The sequence below is a fragment of the Mytilus galloprovincialis genome, chromosome 3, assembly GCF_965363235.1.
Source record: "Mytilus galloprovincialis chromosome 3, xbMytGall1.hap1.1, whole genome shotgun sequence".
Lineage (NCBI taxonomy): Eukaryota > Metazoa > Mollusca > Bivalvia > Mytilida > Mytilidae > Mytilus > Mytilus galloprovincialis.
Window position 1 is genome coordinate 3,251,406 of NC_134840.1, and position 20,959 is coordinate 3,272,364.

Here is a 20,959-nt window from a genome sequence, read left to right on the forward strand (position 1 = left end):
TAAAGGTGCCTATAAAATATGTCATGTTAAATTAAAAGATCAAAATCAAATCATTCCAAAAACACAGATGCACAATAGTATGTAACAAAAGTTGTTGACACATCTAATGAAAGATTGGACTGATTAGCATCAGACAGACAGACTTCCAAATAAACAAGTTGATGTCAGTTAATAACCAATTCACTGATGACTATTTCAAAGGTATACCAAATGTTGGACTCCTGAAACTAATATACACATCTTTTATGGTTTTCAAAGTCAGAAGCAATGCTGTTTTTATTGAGAAAAATATATATATACAGAATTAAATGATAACTAATATAATGCAAGTAAAGGAAAGAAAAGAATCAGTCATAAACAACTTTACTACTTTTTTTCTTCATCTGTTGCAATTAACAAGTTATATTCCTAAGTATGTAATATTTGCCACTTGACACTAATCAGTCATCATTCAATCAATTATATTTGCAAAAAGGCTGATAATTGAAAGTACAATTATTGATTAATTCAGAAATTTTAGTGAAAGCTAAAAATCACTATATACAAATCAATATTCATGGTATATCTTTGAATCAATCAAAATAAAAACAAAGTAATGTCATCAAAAATTCTTAACCTACATACAAATTTTTTGTCATCAAACATACAATGTCATCTCTGATGATTCATTCATTCAATGACTCCCATGTCCACAACTGTAATTAATCTTTCACATGATCTACATGGCACATCATATCCATTCATACCCACAAAAATAAACAACAAAGGACTAGACATTACACAAATTACTTATAATAACATGCTGTAGTTTGATGTTCCATTTAAAATGCTACTCCAATTAAAAATCCCCCTGCAAAACCTCCAGCTAAAAACATATTCTTCTGTAGAAATCTCTTGGCCTGTCAAATAAAGAAGGAATAGACTGATTAAGATATACTTATTAGTCAGATATAAATGTTATCAGAATTACAATAACCATATTTATCACTATTTTACGAACATTTTCCTTTGATCTTGCTGACTAATAATTTCCTTTCTCAGCACAATAGAGGGATGTAAAAAATTATTGCTAGAAACTAAGGGGGCACTCTGCATTACTAATGAAATTAATGGACATAGGTAGTGATAAACAGATTATCATTGGTCATCTCGATTGCTTTTTCCCCTTTTGTCATACCTGCTCAAGCGAGAAAATCAATTCAAATCTTGTTGAGATGATCAACGATAATCTTTAATTATTTGATACTTAATTTGAATGTGGAAACATGAAAATTAAAAAGTTATAGCTTTCAACAGAATGGGCAACTAAAACATAAAATCTTTTCTGTCAGAGTTTTACAAATATATATGTTTTGGAGCTCTAAAGAAAATAAAATTTCTTTTAATACAAATGATAAACAGCTTTCATGCGCTTTTAAATATTGTCTTGATTAAAATGCTTATTGCAGATGTATTCACATTGATGCATCTCATGTTAATAGACATTATTTGGAACTGTTGGTATTGATTTTGAAATTTTACATGCTTATCTTCTTTTTATTTCAGTGTTCCAGTCAGTGAAAATTGCTAAAAAGGGTCCAAATAGGCAAAAAAGAAAGGAATTTGTGTCAAAGTAAAACTGGTTTAACCTCACCACAATTTGTACCTGTAACTAGTCAGGCTATCTAAACATGTGTTTGTGTTGTTGGTTTGTCTATTTTTTTAGAGGAGTGGCCTTTTGCTTGTGTTGCTCAGTTGTATTGTGAGGAATTTTGGGGTTTTCTCATTATCCTGTTTTATAGTTTCAGGGGAGAAAATGTTGGAAAAAAATGATATGTTTATGCAGTTGTACTAGAATTGGCTCTTATCATTTCTGTTTCTTTTTTCTTACAAACTGAACAAAATCTATCAAACATCTTTATTAAGTATTATTTTTGTTTAATTGTGCAATGAACATCATGCAACATCATGCAATTATAGAAGAAATAGAGGAGTTTATGTATCTAGAAAGCATTGGCAATATAAAAGGTGACATACACGCTTACGTTCATTCAAGAATCAACAAAACCAGTCACCTTTTACATTCAAGGGAAAGTATGGAGTGCCACGAACATCTCAAGGAGCACAAAAATGAAAATGTTAAACTTAAAAGTAAAATTTGTACTCATGTTAAACATGAAGAACAACTAAAGCAAAGTTGCCAAGACTCAAAAGATTCATCAACTAATGCCTAAGGAGAATGATGAACATCAGAAGGTATGACAAAGTAAGAAATGAAGACAGTTGAAATAGAATTGACCAAGAACCCCTTGTCATCCAAATCAAGAAAAGAAAATGGGTATGGATCAGACACACACTGCAAAACCCACAAGCATCATTACAGGGCTAGCACTTATGAAACCCTTAGAATAAGATGAAGACCAAGAAACACCTGGCACAGGGATACATTGTTTGAAATGAAGCAACAGCAATACTACTGGAACACTTTAGAAAATCTTGTGTTAAATCTAATTAGATGGAGGGAGTTTGTCAATAGCCTATGTTCCTAGTAGGAGCTGACAGCCTTAGTAGGTAAATGTGTATCATAATGATATTTGTATTTATAAAAAAAGTCTTAATTACTTAAAAGACTTTCAACAGAAAACTTAAGTGTATAATCATTTCTTATAGGTTCATAAGATTTTTTTACATAATGATTGTTTCATGTGTACATAGTCTTACTATGTTGTTTATGTTATGACAATCAATGTGTATATATTTATACTATGTTCCTTATTTTATGACAATCAATATTTGACATAAATAAACTATTTTTGTATTTTATCTCATCTAAACCTAACCCAGAGTAACAGAAAACATGTGTAAGCACAACATTCTAATAATATCTGAATCTGAATATTTCTTAGAAGTATTCATTCTTTATAAAAACAAATCCAAACCTCAATCTGAGACAGAATAATTCTAGACAAGTTCCAATGCAGTGGAACAGTAGTAGAAAGACAAGAAGGTTGAACTATATTTACATTTTGTAACTTACATTTTCCACCACCCCTGGGTAATGTCTGTTGGCTTCTTTGTTTATCACATCTTTTGTTTTTTTAATCTCAGACTGAATTGCTTTGTAGTTGATGTTTATATACCCCTGATGTTGTGCTACCTGAAATAGACATTGTTATTAATAATATGCAGCAAGTGATACAATAGTATTTCAATTTCTAGTTACCGGTATACTTAGATAAAAAAAAAATCCCATTTTTAGCCTGATGGATACCTTTAATAACTTGCATCTTGAAAATTATGACAATTTCATTTGATTTAGTAATCAATAATGGACCATGATTGTTTGAAACAAGTAATTAGTTGTCTATTATTATTTGGTTCCAGAAATCAATTAGTATTATCAGTGTCTAGTCGTATGTCTATAGATTAGTATTTCATTTTTGCAACATGGTTTATTTATTAGTTGAATACTCTTAGATCCGTACTTTGTGATCTTTGTTTCTTTTGTTGTGATTTGTGCTGATCTTATGGGTCAATGCCTGACTAGTTACAGGTACATGCTTTGGCAACTGATTTTATATTTGTTTCTTATTTTGCTCAGTTACTCCACTGTCCCAGTTTAAAATGGTTTACCCACGATGCTGCATAGCATCCCAATGACTCCCATTTTATTTAAAAGTCATCTGAAAAACAAACTGATTCAAAATGACGTCATTATTTTACATATAAGATATAACTGATGACTAATTTATGGTTTTATAAATTACAGATAATTAATCACCTGTAAAAGAAGAAATGACACACCTAGTGTACCAGCAGCTACTTTACCAACCCTTACAAACACAAATCCTGTACACCTGTAAAATACAATCACTGATAAATAAAACCTGTCTATAGTAAACGTAACTCTACATCACTGTATACAGGTTTCATTATACCTGTAAATCACAATTTACCTGAATTAGTACTAAACTCAGTCCCATAGTTACAACTACTGCTTTTGTGACTTTAATAAACAAAAAACCTGAAACCCTGTAAAAAGAGAGGGAAAATGTAATCAAGGTTAGGGAAAATAGGTCTTGTTCATAACATCTTTCATTTTGTCTTTAGGCATATATAAAGAGGATATATAACAAACCTCACACTGTGACTATTTTCACAAAAAAATCTAGTAAAAGTCATGAACACTTCAGAATATTAAACTTAATATGAATTTTGATAGTAAGTTTTTTTGTGAAAACAAACACTTGCCAGGAAAACACAGGGAATTTAATTGTATATTCTTCTATATCTCTGAAGAATTTAAAGTCAAAGAACTAGTTCTAGATATCTGAATTGGTTATAATCTTCTCCTTTAATCACTCTTTTTATATATGCACCATTGCATTGCATGTGGTCCCCTTTTAGATATACTGATGTTGTCTATCCACTCAATAATGCTCTTTTTGTTAAGTCATGAATTCTTCAGCACAAATTAATATCAATTTTGATCATAAGAATTTTTGTATATTTTTGTATATTTCCGATGAGTGTTAAGTTAAATAATGTGATACCACAAGAATTTCAGACTTGATCAGAGTATAGTCGCAATATGTGTTATGTATAAGTTTCATAATGGCAGGTTAAGACAAGCTTAAAGTTACAGAACAGAATCTAAGGTGTACAGACAGACGAACTTACAGATTGACATAACAGGGTCATAAAAAGATGATGTTTTAGATGAAGATTGTGAGCGTTTTCTATAGCCAATGGAAATGTTGCAGTATCATCTTATGACGATGAATAAGCCAATCAAATTAACTTATTTTTTGCATCACACTGTTTGATATGAATTATATTTATTCATGCGAGGTATAGATAACGGGCACCTTCCAAATAAGATTTTTTTATATCATTTGTGTGGGTTTCTTTTCAATAAAACATGTAAAATAATGTCATTACATTAACCAATGGGATTGGAACAATTTCTGTACCATGGTCAACAGAAAACTGTACATCAGTATATATAGAGATTATTATATATCATTGTATAATTTGAAAGTAGGCAAAATTACTTTGTAAACATGAATCATGATCGAACATAGATCCAATATGTCCAATGAATCCATAAAATGGATAAATGATTTCAAATACTATCATTATCAGTGTAAAGTAAGAGTATTTTCAGGTTGCAATAAATGAAATGACCAAAAAATAAAATTATATTTATGTGCTTTTAAACTTTTAAAATAAATTGGTTACAAATATCATTATTTATTCACTCACCATCCTGATACTCCACCAATAGTTATTTGTTGTGCAGCAGATCGTTTAGATATATCACCAAAAGCCTTCTGTACCCAGGTCTTATTACGTCCTAACGAACTCAGATCTAGTATTTCAAAGCTATTATCCATGGTAATGTCTTTGCTTGGTTTTTTTCCTGAAAATGATAATTCTTTGAATATAAGATGTTTCACTCTCTGAAAAATTTCAATTTTATAACAATGGTTATATACATTAAATCTGATTAATCCTTGAAAAACTCAATAAAAACAAATTTGAACTTGACCCTGATTGTAAACAGCAAAGCTTATTTTTCTTAAAATTAAAAGATCATATGACTCTAATAGCTTACTATACACTGCTATAGATCTATATATTTCAACAGTATGTGCCAAAAAATGTCATATTTCTATGTAAATAATGTTTTTCACCATGATTTAGTTGTTTTTACTCCAACCAAGCTAACTACTTGTATTTTACTTAACACCAAACACACATATCATGTATATATAGCAATAATACCAAATAAGCTTTGTAAAGACTAATTAGCAGTAATCTTAAATAAATCACAAATAAAAATTTTAAATTATCCAATCACAAACAAAATATTTCATTAAAAAAATTCATAATTTTTATTCATGAAAATATAGAAATATCTTCTAACTCAATTAGTACTGGAATAAAGATAGCTTGAGTGCGAATTGGACACAAAGGGTTAATGTGTGGAGTGAAAACGTTTACGGTGTACATGTGCTTTGGGAGCATTGAAACCAAAATCATCTAGACTATCCATCATGAAAAGTAGCAAACAGTCATGTCACTCCTTTATTAGACATGTGTTATTGTAGTTAGTCTGTATTTTGTTGACACAAGGTCATGTTTTTCTCTGACTGTTTATGACATCTGTACACTAAATCCATTGGATGTTGGATGTGTGCAGATTGATAATTTAGTCTTAGATGCATGATTTTTTTTATTAGTTGATTATTAGTGGTTTTGAACTAGCTGTCAGTTAACTGTGAGTACTCTCAGATCTGTTCCTAGTGTCGATGTACGATGTACAAGTACCTGGTCATGTTCACTTGAATTTTGTCCATCTGATGAGTTAAGTCTTTTTCAACTGATTTTATCGTTCTTATGTTGTACTGTTATTCTATTGTCCCAGGTTAGGGGAGGGTTGAGATCCCGCTAACATGTTTAACCCCGCCACATTTTGTATGTATGTGTCTGTCCCAAGTCAGGAGACTGTAATTCAGTGGTTGTCGTTTGTTAATGTGTTTAATACATAGTTTTTCGTTCTTTTTTTTATACAAATAAGGCCGTTAATTTTCTCGTTTGAATTGTTTTACATTGTCATTTTCATTTTATAGCTGACTATGAGGTATGGCTTTGCTCATTGTTGAAGGCCGTACAGTGATTTATAGTTGTTAAGTTCTGTGTCATTTTGGTCTCTTGTGGAGCGTTGTCTCATTGGGAATCATACCACATCTTCTTTTTTCTTAAAACCATTTATTGTTAATGTGTTTGTACTAACAAAGTTATCTTATCCATTCTAAAAAATGACACTGAAATTAGAATAAGCATTAAAATAAATTCAAGTGTATAACGTGTGTTGGTATGAAATACCTAGATTCTCCTTACAACTAATACAAGTCCTTTGAATAACCTTTAAAAAAAAGTATAATGCACAATTTTCTATATATATATGTGGATGATGATTTGTCAGTGCTATTTTTATAAAAAGAAAATGATTGTGTTGAATTGTATGATTTAGTTATTCAAATGCACACTTTATTGTTTATGATTATACAAAACTACCAGATGAATCAAAGAAAACCTGTAAGAAACCTTACAATGTTTCCAGTCTTTTAAAAATTCTCTCAGAACTCTACTTTCTCTTCATAGTGTAATTTTACGAATTCATATTTTCAAAACGAACTTTATATTTTCTTTCAATATTGAATTAGATATTTAATTGTTTATACGATTCTTTAATATCATCTTATCTATACATTCATTATAATATTTAGTTTACATTTTGATACATTGTTGTTAATTAATTCTTCGGAGATAATGTTCAATCCGATTTCGTTTCACAAATTATAAAAGGGGCACGTGAAAATGGCTGACAAAATGACAACAAAAATCAGGCTTTTAGTTTTATTTAATTTATTTAATTACGCCATGCCTTCAGCCTCCACACCTGCAACTATAGGTCCTGCAGATGCAGATACAAAAGAAGAGCTCCACGTTTTGGCCCAGCATAAAATTGACAGTCTCACAATTCTGATGTTGTTAGGACTGCTGATGTTGACCATTTTGACAATCTGGTTGTTCAAACATAAACGTTTACGATTTTTACACGAATCAGGATTATCTTTGATTTATGGTATGCATGGTATAAATTTCCAGAAATTATAGTGATAGACATTGTTACCTGTTAATTACACTGCAATTTGCTTACAGTTGAACATTTGGAATATTGAGGGGGTGGGGCTATATACGACAATGTATCCTGTTTCACCTTCTTTTATGGTTGGGTCATACTCAAACTCATAAGCGTGAAATGATAAATTTTCAGTGTAGATTAGATAATGTTGCCTATGCCCATGAAATGAATTTCAAGACCACTATCCATTAAAACGTTTAATCCCGCTGCAAATGTTTGCACCTGTCCTAAGTCAGAAATCTGATGTACAGTAGTTGTCGTTTGTTTATGTAATTTATAAGTGTTTCTCATTCTTGTTTTTTGTATATAGATTAGACTGTTGGTTTTCCCGTTTGAATGGTTTTACATTAGTAATTTTGGGGCCCTTTATAGCTTGTTGTTCGGTGTAAGCCAAGGCTCCGTGTTGAAGGCCGTACATTGACCTATAATGGTTTACTTTTTTAAAATTGTTACTTGAATAGAGAGTTGTCTCATTGGCACTAACACCAAATCTTCCTATATCCACATATAATTAGTTCAAATAATCTGAAAGGCTATTGTTTTTGGAAAATGACGCAGTCATTGTTCCATTACTGGCGACCTGAACTTCATTACATTTCTCTGCCTACCGCGCTTGGTTTCGTATTTACTATTTTCTATACAAACTGGAATCTGCTTGTGTTATCATTAATTATGCATGAGAGGTCATTGTGTAGTAATCAGCCAGGAACCAGTTTACAAACTAACTGGTTTCTGCTTGTATTCCACTACACTCGGACAAAGTGTTGTAGTTTGACGGGAACCAGTTTAGAATTTGTAAACTACAAAACGTAATCGGTTATTGTTCATTCCGTTTTGGTGTTTCATACCGACTTTTATGGTTTGAATAAGCTTAAGACCCTTCAAACATTAATGTGATAGGTATATTAAAGACTGTTTTACAAAAGGATGGAACTGTTTTGCTTTCAAAGTCGTACTATAGTGATATCTGTTATGTACGGATTTCCACTCTCACCGGTTAATTTCTTTTTTTACACGTGCTTTTGAAACTTCCTGTTTAAACATCGCAAGTTTTAAAATGTTTTTTGAGTGAATTTAACTTATTTTAACAATCATGAAGCGTTCCAGAATCATTTTCAAGCAGTTTCTTCTTCTCTTTGATGATGGAAAATAGGTTTTTCTCAAGAAAATACCGCAAACGATCGCAGAGGAATTGAAACGTACAAGTCAAGTCTGCACCTGGTTAAATTGGCATCTAGTCAAATCGGCACCTATTTGACGTCAATTCGGCATCCAATAATATTTGTTATAATATTTTCTATTCAATTAATAACTGTTACCAAGTACATAGTGAATATGTTGTTGTGTATTTAGGTAAACAACGAAACCAAAGTGAAATTATGTTGTTGTGTATAAAGGTAAACAACGAAGCCCTTACCCAAGCTGTTGTTTTAACAATTAGACAATTATTAAAAAAAAATGGAAAACTATGAGTCCCTTTCAATAAATCAAACTTTCATGCCAAATAATAAGAAAATTTAAGGTGTTTTTTTTCAGTAAAGTTTAAAAATCATTAAACAAACAATCCTGTAAAATGCTCAACTGGTTTAAATAATGCATAAAAATATCCAATATCTCATGTATTAGTCCAAATAATTATGACGTCTGGCAAGGCTATTTTATTTTTTTTCTGTGACGTCTTCCTACGAAGTTCGTAGAAAGGCTTTCTTAGGAAGGCGTCCCAGAAAAAATTAACATAGCCTTGCGGTCATTGAAAGGTGTCCCAGAATAAAATTAAAAAAGCCTTGCCAGACGTAATAATTATTTTGACTACTCATATATATATATCATTAAAAATACACCAAAAATGTCATTTAGTTGAGAAAAATAAATATATACAAAATGTACAATGAACACCCAAAAATGTGAAAGTTAGTATTTAACTCTTTTTGCTTAAATACTGAAAAAAATTCTGGCAACCCCTTACTTATTTTTACTCTTTTTGCTTAAAATACTGTTAAAATATATATTTAACATGGGTGACGAATTGACTATATCAGGTGTCGATTTAACCAGGTGCTGATTTGTCCAGGTGCCGGTTTGACTAGAATTCTTTGACAAATGTTTGAAATTACCTGAGTTTCATTAGACCTTTGATAACAGTAACAAAAAGATTATTTACTTAATATTTTGTGGTATCAGGTCTGTTCGCGCCCAATACACTTTCGCACCTCAGGTTCGCACCTCGCACGTTCGCACCCAAGGTCCGTTCGCACTCTACTCATTCGCGCTCAATTTTAATTCAAATTCAAGTTGAATAATTGGAAAATCATGATTGTTGTTTTAAATTGCTTTGGTGTAAATACTGAATGTATTTATAGCTTGGTATGAGTAAAACATTGAAGATTTTAAAGGAAAAACACAAAAGATAATTGTTTTTAACAGCTTGGTCCCTTTGATCTGAAACAACGAAACAATAAAATATAGGAACCAAAATATAGCAATCCACTATTATAACCAAAACATGATAAAATCTATTCAACACACAGAAAAAAACATAGTCAGAATCTCACTTCATTTTGAAAGAAGTCAATGAAACAAAGTTATAGCAATACACTAACCAAAACATGATTAAGAGTTATTCAACACAAAATAAAACGTTGACAAAATACCACTTTAATTAGAAAGGATTATTATTATTTTTAACAATACGCTATCCAAAACATGATTAAGATTTATTCAACACAAATAAAAATGCTGTCTCACTTTATTTTGAGACAATGACAACAATTATACTTATAAGAAAACACTTGCTTACAGAGTTATTAAACACAAAACCAATTAAGATTGAGTGCGAACATTTAGGGTGTGAAAGTGAAAGGGGGCGAACATGAGTGGGCGCGAACGGACCCGGATTCAGACTATGTACCAGTGAGAAATATACTTGTAAGCCTTTCTACGGTATTTATTTGTACAATTCAGGTAGTCTTGACCTATTCATTTGTCTTAAAAAAACAGCCAGTTGTCACCTTCACTTCACACACACACATATATACGAATATCAATTATATGCTTACGAGACATGTTGCATTGTTAAACTAATTACAGTATGTGAAAATCAAGACTTGCATAAAAACTATCCCAATATTAGAGACAGTGGCGTCATTTTTCTTCAGAGCTTTCAGCTCTTTGATTATTTTCTTTGACGCCTTACATCGGCAGGAAGGCGTCAAAACAAAAATTTAAAATAGCCTTCCAAGACATCATAACTATACTATAACAAAGAATAGACACTAACATGTTCATCTGAAGCTACAATGTACATCCTACATGTAACTTGTAAGTCTTGATGCTTTGATTACGTTTCCTCTAAGTTCAATGCTCTTCAACTTCATACTTTATTTGATCTTTAAATATTTTTTGATTCAAGCGTCACTGATGAGTCTTTTTGTAGACGAAACGCGCGTCTGGCGTAAATATAAAATTTTAATCCTGGTATCTATGATGAGTTTATAATTTCCTTACCATAGAAATTCCTCTAGATAGACAGAACTAAGTGACAAGTTTTATTTAACACAGAAATATTATCAAATTTGCTTAGATACTTGTTACCATGTCTCACAGATTTCTGCTGGAGCTGTTTAAAAGTTATGGTATTAATTAGACGCCATTGATTCAGTTAAGAGATTGTTTGACGCCCAAGTCCTTACAGTACTTGCTGGGGTTTTGGGAACATGGGCCAGTAATTCTGCTAAAGGCAGTCAACATTAGAGTAATCTTGGACCAGAATTTCTTACAGAATAATCCAGATCTGAAATTAGCACATCTGTTTTCAGATTGATATTTCAGACAGCTAACCAAAAACTTCAAGAAATGCAAATTACAGTCTTCAACAACAAATAACAAGTAAACAAACAATGTTTAGCTCTAAACCGTCAAGTTAAAACAAAGCCTTAAAATTGAACAAAAGAATCAAAGATCTGCCATCAGCCATGTCAGCACACAATTCTTCCAATATTGAAAATTATTAAGACAACAATTGGTACTGATATTTGATGGTTTCTGACTTGGGAAAAGCACAAACTGATAAATGGGTTCCTGAGTGTTAAAGATGTGTTTGTTTTACTTTTATGTATATATATATACATGTAAGCTATAAAGCAATTAGTATGTTGATTTCAGTTTCTAGCCATCCTTCAACTAAAGATTCAGCAGGTTTTATTCTGTCATGTCAATCCCTAGGTGTTTATGATAACAAAACAACATGAGAAAAGATCAGAGACAGATGCTAATGCTGATAATATCAAATAGTAATACATTTCAGAGCTTAAATAACTACATTTTTTACATGTCCATATACAAATGATATAGTTTCATGAAATTTACTGATTAATTATTACTTCTTTTTACTTATAAACAATGTATATTCAATAGTTTCATGTCGAGAAATCAATAGTGAATATAGTGTAAGTCAATAATAAATCTAAATTATTTAACTGTTTTAGGTATGATTGTTGGAGCAGTAATAATTATTTAACTGTTTATAGGTATGATTGTGGGAGCAGTAATCAAGTATACAGCATCAAACAAATGTGACAGTTCTCCATATGTTAGATTGAATGGTACAGCCTACTATACAGCGCCTAACCCACCTGCAGCTGTCTACCTGAAACTACCACAGTCCTTTAATAGTTCCAACTTAAAGGAAATCAAATATGACTTATGGGGGGAAGTTTCAGAAGATACAATTCACTGCACAGGGTCACTTGTCAGAGCGGTAAGCTAGATTAAGTTTTAAGGGAATCTATTAAGAAAAGGACTAATGAAATACAGAGTTAATAAAACTAATTAGGGATTATAACAATCTTGTGACGGTGTAAATTATTTGTATAAAACTGTATAGTGTATTTTAGATGATGTATAACCTTGTATGCAGATATATTATGTTGTTAAATTTATGTCTCATATATACATGTATATCCATTGTTCATTTGATCAATAATCAAGATTAAGTGTACATAGTTAAGTCTGTACTTCAGATGCTATAAATAATAAGAAAACTATATTAAATGTTTGGAATGATTGTAAGGTGTATTTGTCTGACTGGCAGGTTTCTTCTGACCTTGAATCTGTTTTCATGGTTCATAATTATCACATGTTAAGTTTATGTGATATTTGTAGTAAAACAGCATATTATAGACATTCATTATCAAATCAATCAGAAGTAAAGCAGGCAGGGGACTAACATTTTTCAAGATCTCTGAAAAATATGGATAAATTTTACTTTCTAAATTCTTATTTACCTTTATGAAGATTTTTTTTTATAAAGCTTCAAAATGCAAAGTAATTTTGATATCTATAGTATGAGCATTTAAATTCTAGGTAGGTCTTACTGTAGATACAGTGCAAAACATTAATAAACAAACAAAAAATGGAAAAGTAATAGTTTCTATTTATATCTGGATAGTGTATTGCAGCTTGTTTGTGAGAATGTCAATTTAATAATTACCTGTTACTTGTGGTATAATAGAATGATTTTATAGTTGGTCTTAAACTTGATAATGTTGAGTTATTTCCTGTGTGTAATTTCTAGATCTACAATCAAGGCTGAGCAACCACTTAATCTTGCAAATATTTTGATTCAATACATGTATGTTATGGTGAAACTAGAAAGTGCATCTTGACTCATTATACAGGTTTTGATTGCTTGTAATTTACAATGTATATGCAAAGGTTTTAAAGTCATATGAAACCTCAAATTAAACAAAAATGATGCATATGTTTTTTTTTATAACCAAATGGATAGTTTTCATTATAAAACTTGTGTACATATAATTTTTTCTGAAGAAAATTCTTAAATTTGTCCACATTTAGAAGTTTAGACATTGTTGAATATTAGTTACTGTAATTTATAAGATTAAAACCATGTTTATGAAGCAGAAGGTTAAATGTGTCAAAGAGGTGTATGAAATTGAAGAAAGAGCATATCATACACAATGCCACTTTTAATATTTTTTGTTTAAATAATTTTAATAATGGCCAGTAGGAAGGAAATTTGATTTTATTATATTATTCTTGTTACAATGTATATGATATTTTAAGGTCCATGCATTCTCTACTAAGGTATGACGTGTTAATGTTATCAAAATTATTTTTTGTTTAAACAATTTTAATAATGGCCAGTAGGAAGGAAATTTGATTTTATTATATTATTCTTGTTACAATGTATATGATATTTTAAGGTCCATGCATTCTCTACTAAGGTATGACGTGTTAATGTTATTAAAATTGTTCTGAGTGCATCAAAAATTTATAAAGATTCCCATATTTCTGTATAACTTTGTTAGTCTTTGTATGCCACACTCCAGAATTAATAACACATTATCTACATAAAAATATATCTTTAAACAATGTTAAATATTTGTTGATATGGATGACATTACTTATGAATATACATCATTTACAAAGGAGGAGGTGGTGGACTAAGGACTTTTTTCATTTAAAATGAAGTTTTACAACATTAAGAGATTGGCGCTTAAAGATCATCTTAAATACAATGTATATATGCAAAGTTTGAACTGTAATATATATTTGAAATATAATGAAGAATTAGTTAATTGTTAGCAAAGTTACCATTTTCTACAAAAAATGACACATTTTCACACAATTTTTAGTTTGTCAGGAAAATATTGAGCTATTGAGCACATGCTGGTACCACAAAATAATTACATGAATTTAATTGTTTATAAAGATGACATTGTAGTTAAAAGTCTCATGTGCTCTCTATTTTAGGGTCTAAAAACTATTAAAAAAAAATTACCAAAATATATCTATCACATAAACACTTTTCCTATCATTAAAATTACATTTATTGTGATGTCATGGATTGAAAACTACTCTTTTTTTTTAATTTTTTTTTTAAAACAGACATCAATGGAAATCTCAGATTAAAATCTCCAATTTCAGTACAGAATTAGACCAATTTATTTTGTAAGGTCCTTATTGCACCCTTTCCTTTAGCTTTTCCTACTAATAATCAAAACCTGGTATTTACTTGTAACACAAAACTTCATGATTCTTCTTTACCCTGTAATCTAATATGTTTTTTTCACAAAATACTTTGATACTTTCTATATCATGTATATTTTAATCAGGTAATAAAACTTTTTCTTTGTTTGTTTATTTCTTAAGTTTTGACTAAGGCCTGCTTTCCATACTTAAGTTTTTTCCATAATTTTGTTTTAAAAATTTGAAAATTTCTTTAACGTTTTAATTTTTTAACCCCTTTAGAAATTCAAATGCAAAACCTAAATTTTTAACCAAGAATCCCACATATTGTTCAATTTAAATTTAAAAGACACATGTCAATTTATGACTTAAATTCAAATTGAATAAAGAGTTTCCTTTGAATTAAAGATTTTCTTTAAATGCCTTGAATACTTTGAAGTTATAATTTGTGCATGTTGTGTGTAAAGGAAAGTTGAAAAAAACAACATATTTAATGCTGAACTGGAAGATTTTAAAATTTCAGTATGAAATGAGTAAGTTTCTTCAGACTATTTATGCTTGGAATTCCTTCAATGTATATGGGCTATGGCTCTTCAATAGCAAACAGGCATTTATTAAGCTGCATGATATGACCTTGATTTACACTAAGGTCACCCCTTTACCTGATTAATACCCCTAACACTTATACTCCAAGTATAAACCTAAGAATTAATGATGATATTGCATAGTACATATATATTCCTCCATTGATACAAAATCCTGTGTATTATTGCTTTTAAAATAATTGTTCCTCAAATTGGTTTATGTTTATTTATTTGTTTAAACTGCAGTATTGGATGAAGGACAATAACTCTTCTTAAACATCATAGGTATCAATTCTCTCAACAAATATCTTTATGAAAAATATGACAAAACATATCGATCTAGTGTGTCTTTTTGAAGTAAAGACTTCCACAGAACTAGGTGTTGGCATTCTGTTAAAATTTGTATTTCCCTTTGCAGGTGACCTTTGACCCTGAGTTTTTCTTCAATGTTTTATTGCCGTTTATCATATTTGAAGCTGGCTACAGTATGAAAAGGGTATGTCAAATTCATTACAATTACAATTATACAAGTGAAAATGGAAATGGGGAATGTGTCCAAGAGACAACAACCCAACCTTAGAGCAGAAAATAGTCGACGCCCACCAATGGATCTTCAACAAAGCTTGAAAATCCTGCAGCTGGAGGTGGGTTAAACATGGTTAGTGAGACCTCCCCCTATACATCTAGCCAATGTAGAAAAACAAACATACTGTATCAATCAATAAATGGAATGTTTAAAAAAATCATACTGCTTGCATTACAAATGCATTATGTAATACTTTGGAAGTTTACAATATGAATAATTTGAGATATGGGGTATTTGTCAGTTGAAAACTGACCCAACACCACGAAAAAACAACAGAAGACTTTTGAGCCATAATGGGCTACATATGATGACTTAAGCCACCAATTTAGGTTAGTACTAATGTGATACAGGTGTACACAGTTTTGTTATGGTAGATTACCAAGTTTATTATAATAATTATGCCACACGATGTAAATATATGAAACAATGGTAGACTTGTACATTTAATCTTACTTTCCTTTTCTTCCAGAGACATTTTTTCAAAAATCTAGGAGCCATTATGGCATATGCATTTATAGGAACAACAATTTCTTGCGTAGTTGTTGGGTAAGTATAATGGTAGTTGGAAAGCCTTGTTATAAAGCTTTGTTATGCATATATTGTTAGTTTAAAAGTGAAATGGAGAATGTAAATGGGGAATGTGTCAAAGAGACAACAACCTAAAAAAGAGCAGAAAACAGGGGAAGGCCACCAATGTGTCTTATCCTAAAGCTTTATCATAAAGACATTAAAGTAGATCGTTTATAACTTGTTGTTTATGTAGATTCTGTATGTTGTAACTATTTTATCTCTGCAAGCAGCATAATAGATTAATAATTCTTATACTTAAAAATCAAAATATAAACAATGTGAGCAAGAACAAAAAATGAAAAAAAACCTGATGAAAATAATTGTTTTCAGTAAAGATTTTCCTGTTTTTCTGAATTGAGATGTTTATTTTATAGTCTAATATCAGTTTTACTCAGGATGCATTGATACATCTATAGTTAAACTTCCTTTATATATTACAGAGGTATAATGTATGGTTTGACGAGATTTATGAAAGACATTGTAAAGGAGTTTACTCTAAATGATTGTTTTTGGTTTGGAGCGATAATCTCAGCGACTGATCCTGTCACGATTCTGTCCATATTTAGTGATCTGAGGGCTGATGTAGATCTGTTTGCTTTTATCTTTGGTGAAAGTGTCTTAAATGATGCTGTAGCTATTGTTTTATCATCGTAAGTGTCTTAAATGATGCTGTAGCTATTGTTTTATCATCTTTAAATGATGCTGTAGCTATTGTTTTATCGTCGTAAGTGTCTTAAATGATGCTGTAGCTATTGTTTTATCGTCGTAAGTGTCTTAAATGATGCTGTAGCTATTGTTTTATCGTCGTAACTGTCTTAAATGATGCTGTAGCTATTGTTTTATCGTCGTAACTGTCTTAAATGATGCTGTAGCTATTGTTTTATCGTCGTAAGTGTCTTAAATGATGCTGTAACTATTGTTTTATCGTTGCAAGTGTCTTAAATGATGCTGTAGCTATTGTTTTATCGTCGCTATTGTTTTATCATCGTAAGTGTCTTAAATGATGCTGTCGCTATTGTTTTATCGTCGTAAGTGTCTTAAATGATGCTGTCGCTATTGTTTTATCGTCGTAAGTGTCTTAAATGATGCTGTCGCTGTTGTTTTATTGTGGTAAGTGTCTTAAATGATGCTGTAGCTGTTGTTTTATCGTGGTAAGTGTCTTAAATGATGCTGTAGCTGTTGTTTTATCGTGGTAAGTGTCTTAAATGATGCTGTAGCTATTGTTTTATCGTGGTAAGTGTCTTAAATGATGCTGTAGCTATTGTTTTATCGTCGTAAGTGTCTTAAATGATGCTGTAGCTATTGTTTTATCGTCGTATTATCGTTGTAAGTGTCTTAAATGATGCTGTAGCTGTTGTTTTATCGTCGTAAGTGTCTTAAATGATGCTGTAGCTGTTGTTTTATCGTCATAAGTGTCTTAAATGATGCTGTAGCTATTGTTTTATCGTCATAAGTGTCTTAAATGATGCTGTAGCTATTGTTTTATCATCGTAAGTGTCTTAAATGATGCTGTAGCTGTTGTTTTATCATCGTAAGTACATTGATATCAGGAAAGACCACATCCTACATTATATTGTTATACTTATTTAATGATAGTTATGAATAGAATTCGAGGGGTCAACTAGGAGTGTCTTATTTCTTTCCCCCCTAGCTGCTTTGTTACTTTAAATACTCCTAATCTTGTTTATCTATCAATCCACTTACTCACCTCAACCAATTGTTATAAAACTTATACACAATGCTTATTACCACAAAACAAAGATTAAGTTTGAATTTTGGCATGGTTCATCTGATATTGACCTCATTTTCATGCATCATTGATTGTGATAAGTGTATGGAATACTGTAGTAAAACCTCTGCATTACAGACTTTAAATATAAATTCAATCCTGATGATTAAAACAAGAAAGACTTTTCAACATGCACTATTTGTTATAGCTGTAGTATGAGTAATTTGATATGTACCATTTTATTGACTAGTTTACTTTTCTTTCAGGTCTGTTGATAGTTATAGATTGAAGAGTAATCAAGAAGGTTTCAATGCCAATGCATTCTTCCTGTCTATTGGAAACTTTGCTAAGATATTCCTTGGAGCATTTGGTATAGGATCAGCATTAGGATGTGTTAATGCTTTAATATCCTTTGTAATTTTCTTTATATTAACTTTTTAGTTGGTATACAAACTGTATTATGAAAGGAAAAGTTTGATTATAGAATGAAACCAAACTGAATATTTCATTTGTCACTTTTTTGGAATTTTTCATTGGAAAGGTAAAAAATCTGCATAATAAGTGTTTCTTCTAACAATTTGTCTAGAAAGTATTTATTTATTTTCAACATTTAAAAACTGTTTTCCTTAACAATATAACATAACAAAATTCACAAAGATACGTGATTTCCCACTTTTAGAGACAGCATTGCTGTTTCTGATGTCATACATGTCATTCCAGGCTTGTGAAGCTGCTGAACTCACAGGTATGTAATAGTTCAGTCTCAATGTTATTTTTTATAATAACCTGGTCCTAGATGTTTTGTTATAGCCCATTCTCATGATAATGTCATTTCTCTTATTTTTGTGCTATTTTGCCTGAGCCATGTGAGAAATATAGATTCCTACACTGCAACAAGTGTATTACGATATTTCTCCACTCGAGACAGTTAAATTTTATTATTTAAAGCATGAGGCTTGCCGAGCTCTTTAAATAACTAAAATTTAAAACCGTCGAGAGTGGAGAAATATTGTAATACACGAGTTATAGTGTCGGAATCTGTTTCTCTAATGATTTTTATCCTTTTCTTTTTCAAAGATTTTTAGAAACTTGTGTTCTTTATATGCGACGTCATCAGGCATGGTCGCCTTTTTTCATGACGTCACAATAGGAAAATTAGGAAGAAAACAAAACATTTAGACGTCATAAACAAATTTCGACTAATCATTTGCAGAGAACAGATTTTTCACTAGTGAGGAGAAATATTTTTCTCACACCGGTCAGGAAATGTGAGAATAGCACAAAAATTAGAGAATAATATATCTCATCACTATATACACATATGTTGCAGTGATGGAATCTTAATGAAATAGTCTCCTTGTACATTGTGGTCTATGTTTATTTTTCAGGTATTGTTGGTATCTTGTTCTGTGATATAACACTGTACATTGTTGTCTTTTCAGGTATTGTTGGTATCCTGTTCTGTGGTATAACACTGTACATTGTCGTCTTATGTTTATTTTTCAGGTATTGTTGGTATTTTGTTCTGTGGTATAACACAAGCTCATTATACATACAATAATTTATCTGAAGAATCTAAACATAGAACAAAGCAGGTGAGTAAAACAAGATAAATGCTGGATGCCCTGATTACTGATCAGCTAATCTTTTAGTTCACTTAAGATTGTGTTGCTCCCTTTGTATATCAAGTAAAATCACTAAAACACTAAACTCCAAGGAAAATTCAAAAAGGAAAGTCCCTTATCAAATGGCAAAATCAAAAGCTCAAACACATCAAACGAATGGATAACAATTGTCATATTCCTGACTTAGTACAGGTATTTTGTTATGTAGAAAATGGTGGATTTAACCTGGTTTTATAGCTAGCTTAACCTCTCACTTGTATGATTATACACTTTTGACTGTGTTGCTCCATTTATGTATGTTAAGTATAAATATGATATATACCTTTTGTTGTCCCAATGTTTTATGATGAGTGTTCCTGGTGAAAGTTGATACAAAAATAAAACCAATTAGATGTTAGATGAAAAGAAAGGAATTTTAATATACCGGTTTGTGTACTAAATGAGACAACAGCCCAACAAAATAAATAACCAAATGAAGAATCTTATCACACGATAACCACATGATTACTTGATGTAGTTAAATCATACAAAGGATAGTAGAAGAGCTTGCATATAACACATGTAAAAACATGTTTTGATATCAGGAAGCACTCCAACCATTCAAACAAAATGAATCAGTAATAAAACTTGCTACACTGCATTAAATGAACAACCATTTTATACTTATTTGAAGAAAGATGATGTATATTTGTAGCTGTTTGAGTTGATGAATTTCCTGGCAGAGAACTTTGTATTCCTGTACATTGGAGTTTCCATATTTACATTCCAGTACCAGTATTGGCATGCAGGATTTATATTTGCTTCTGTTGTATCCTTTATCTCATATCATTTAGTTGATTTCATGTTATCAGAACTCATTAGTTTTTCAGGCACTGGTTCTGAAATGCAATGAAACGTAGATATATCAGGATCATGCTACTGGAAGCTTTTCATCGAGACTTTTTATATAATGATGCTCACACAAGATTTATATATTATTGTTCCCATACTTTCGTCTAAAGCATATCTGATGAAGATTTCAAGAAACATATTTTGACCGTGTTCCTACACTACCATGAAAACTGGAAAAAAACATAGAAATATATTTGTTGCTAAAAGAATGGGAATCCTATAGTTTAAAATATCATTTTATCATTTACAAAATATTTGCACTTCAATTAAGTTGAGAATTGTAAAACCAACAAA

At 30.7% G+C, this 20,959-nt stretch overlaps 2 protein-coding genes across 13 annotated transcripts in view; one reads left to right on the plus strand and one right to left on the minus strand.

The window, feature by feature from the left end:
• Window positions 1–241: 241 nt before the first annotated feature.
• LOC143066956 (FUN14 domain-containing protein 1-like) lies at window positions 242–7,173 on the minus strand. Of its 3 annotated transcripts, none has more exons than XM_076239831.1 (5): window positions 7,098–7,173; window positions 5,245–5,401; window positions 3,936–4,011; window positions 3,017–3,136; window positions 242–899 (listed from the first exon to the last, which is right to left on the minus strand). In XM_076239831.1, exons 2-5 carry the CDS (start codon window positions 5,373–5,375, stop codon window positions 822–824), a joined length of 405 nt encoding a protein of 134 aa, XP_076095946.1. In that variant the 5' UTR covers window positions 5,376–5,401; window positions 7,098–7,173; the 3' UTR covers window positions 242–821. The 3 variants fall into 3 exon arrangements, with proteins under 3 accessions (XP_076095946.1, XP_076095945.1, XP_076095947.1); XM_076239830.1 differs by lacking the exon at window positions 3,936–4,011 and adding an exon at window positions 3,761–3,836 and having other exon boundaries at window positions 7,098–7,168; XM_076239832.1 differs by lacking the exon at window positions 7,098–7,173 and having other exon boundaries at window positions 5,245–5,451.
• A 185-nt stretch (window positions 7,174–7,358) lies between these two features.
• Window positions 7,359–20,959, plus strand: part of LOC143066958 (sodium/hydrogen exchanger 9-like) — a 39,231-nt gene continuing 25,630 nt past the window's right edge. For 9 of the 10 annotated variants that reach the window (XM_076239834.1, XM_076239842.1, XM_076239840.1 and 6 more), the window contains exons 1-10: window positions 7,359–7,633; window positions 12,220–12,449; window positions 13,775–13,795; window positions 15,683–15,760; window positions 16,320–16,396; window positions 16,861–17,070; window positions 18,416–18,559; window positions 18,794–18,894; window positions 19,656–19,744; window positions 20,469–20,582. In XM_076239834.1, coding sequence (XP_076095949.1) covers window positions 7,366–7,633; window positions 12,220–12,449; window positions 13,775–13,795; window positions 15,683–15,760; window positions 16,320–16,396; window positions 16,861–17,070; window positions 18,416–18,559; window positions 18,794–18,894; window positions 19,656–19,744; window positions 20,469–20,582 — 1,332 coding nt within the window. In that variant the 5' untranslated portion in view covers window positions 7,359–7,365. The remainder of the gene's footprint in view (window positions 7,634–12,219; window positions 12,450–13,774; window positions 13,796–15,682; window positions 15,761–16,319; window positions 16,397–16,860; window positions 17,071–18,415; window positions 18,560–18,793; window positions 18,895–19,655; window positions 19,745–20,468; window positions 20,583–20,959) is intronic. The other variant, XM_076239838.1, reaches the window with a different exon arrangement.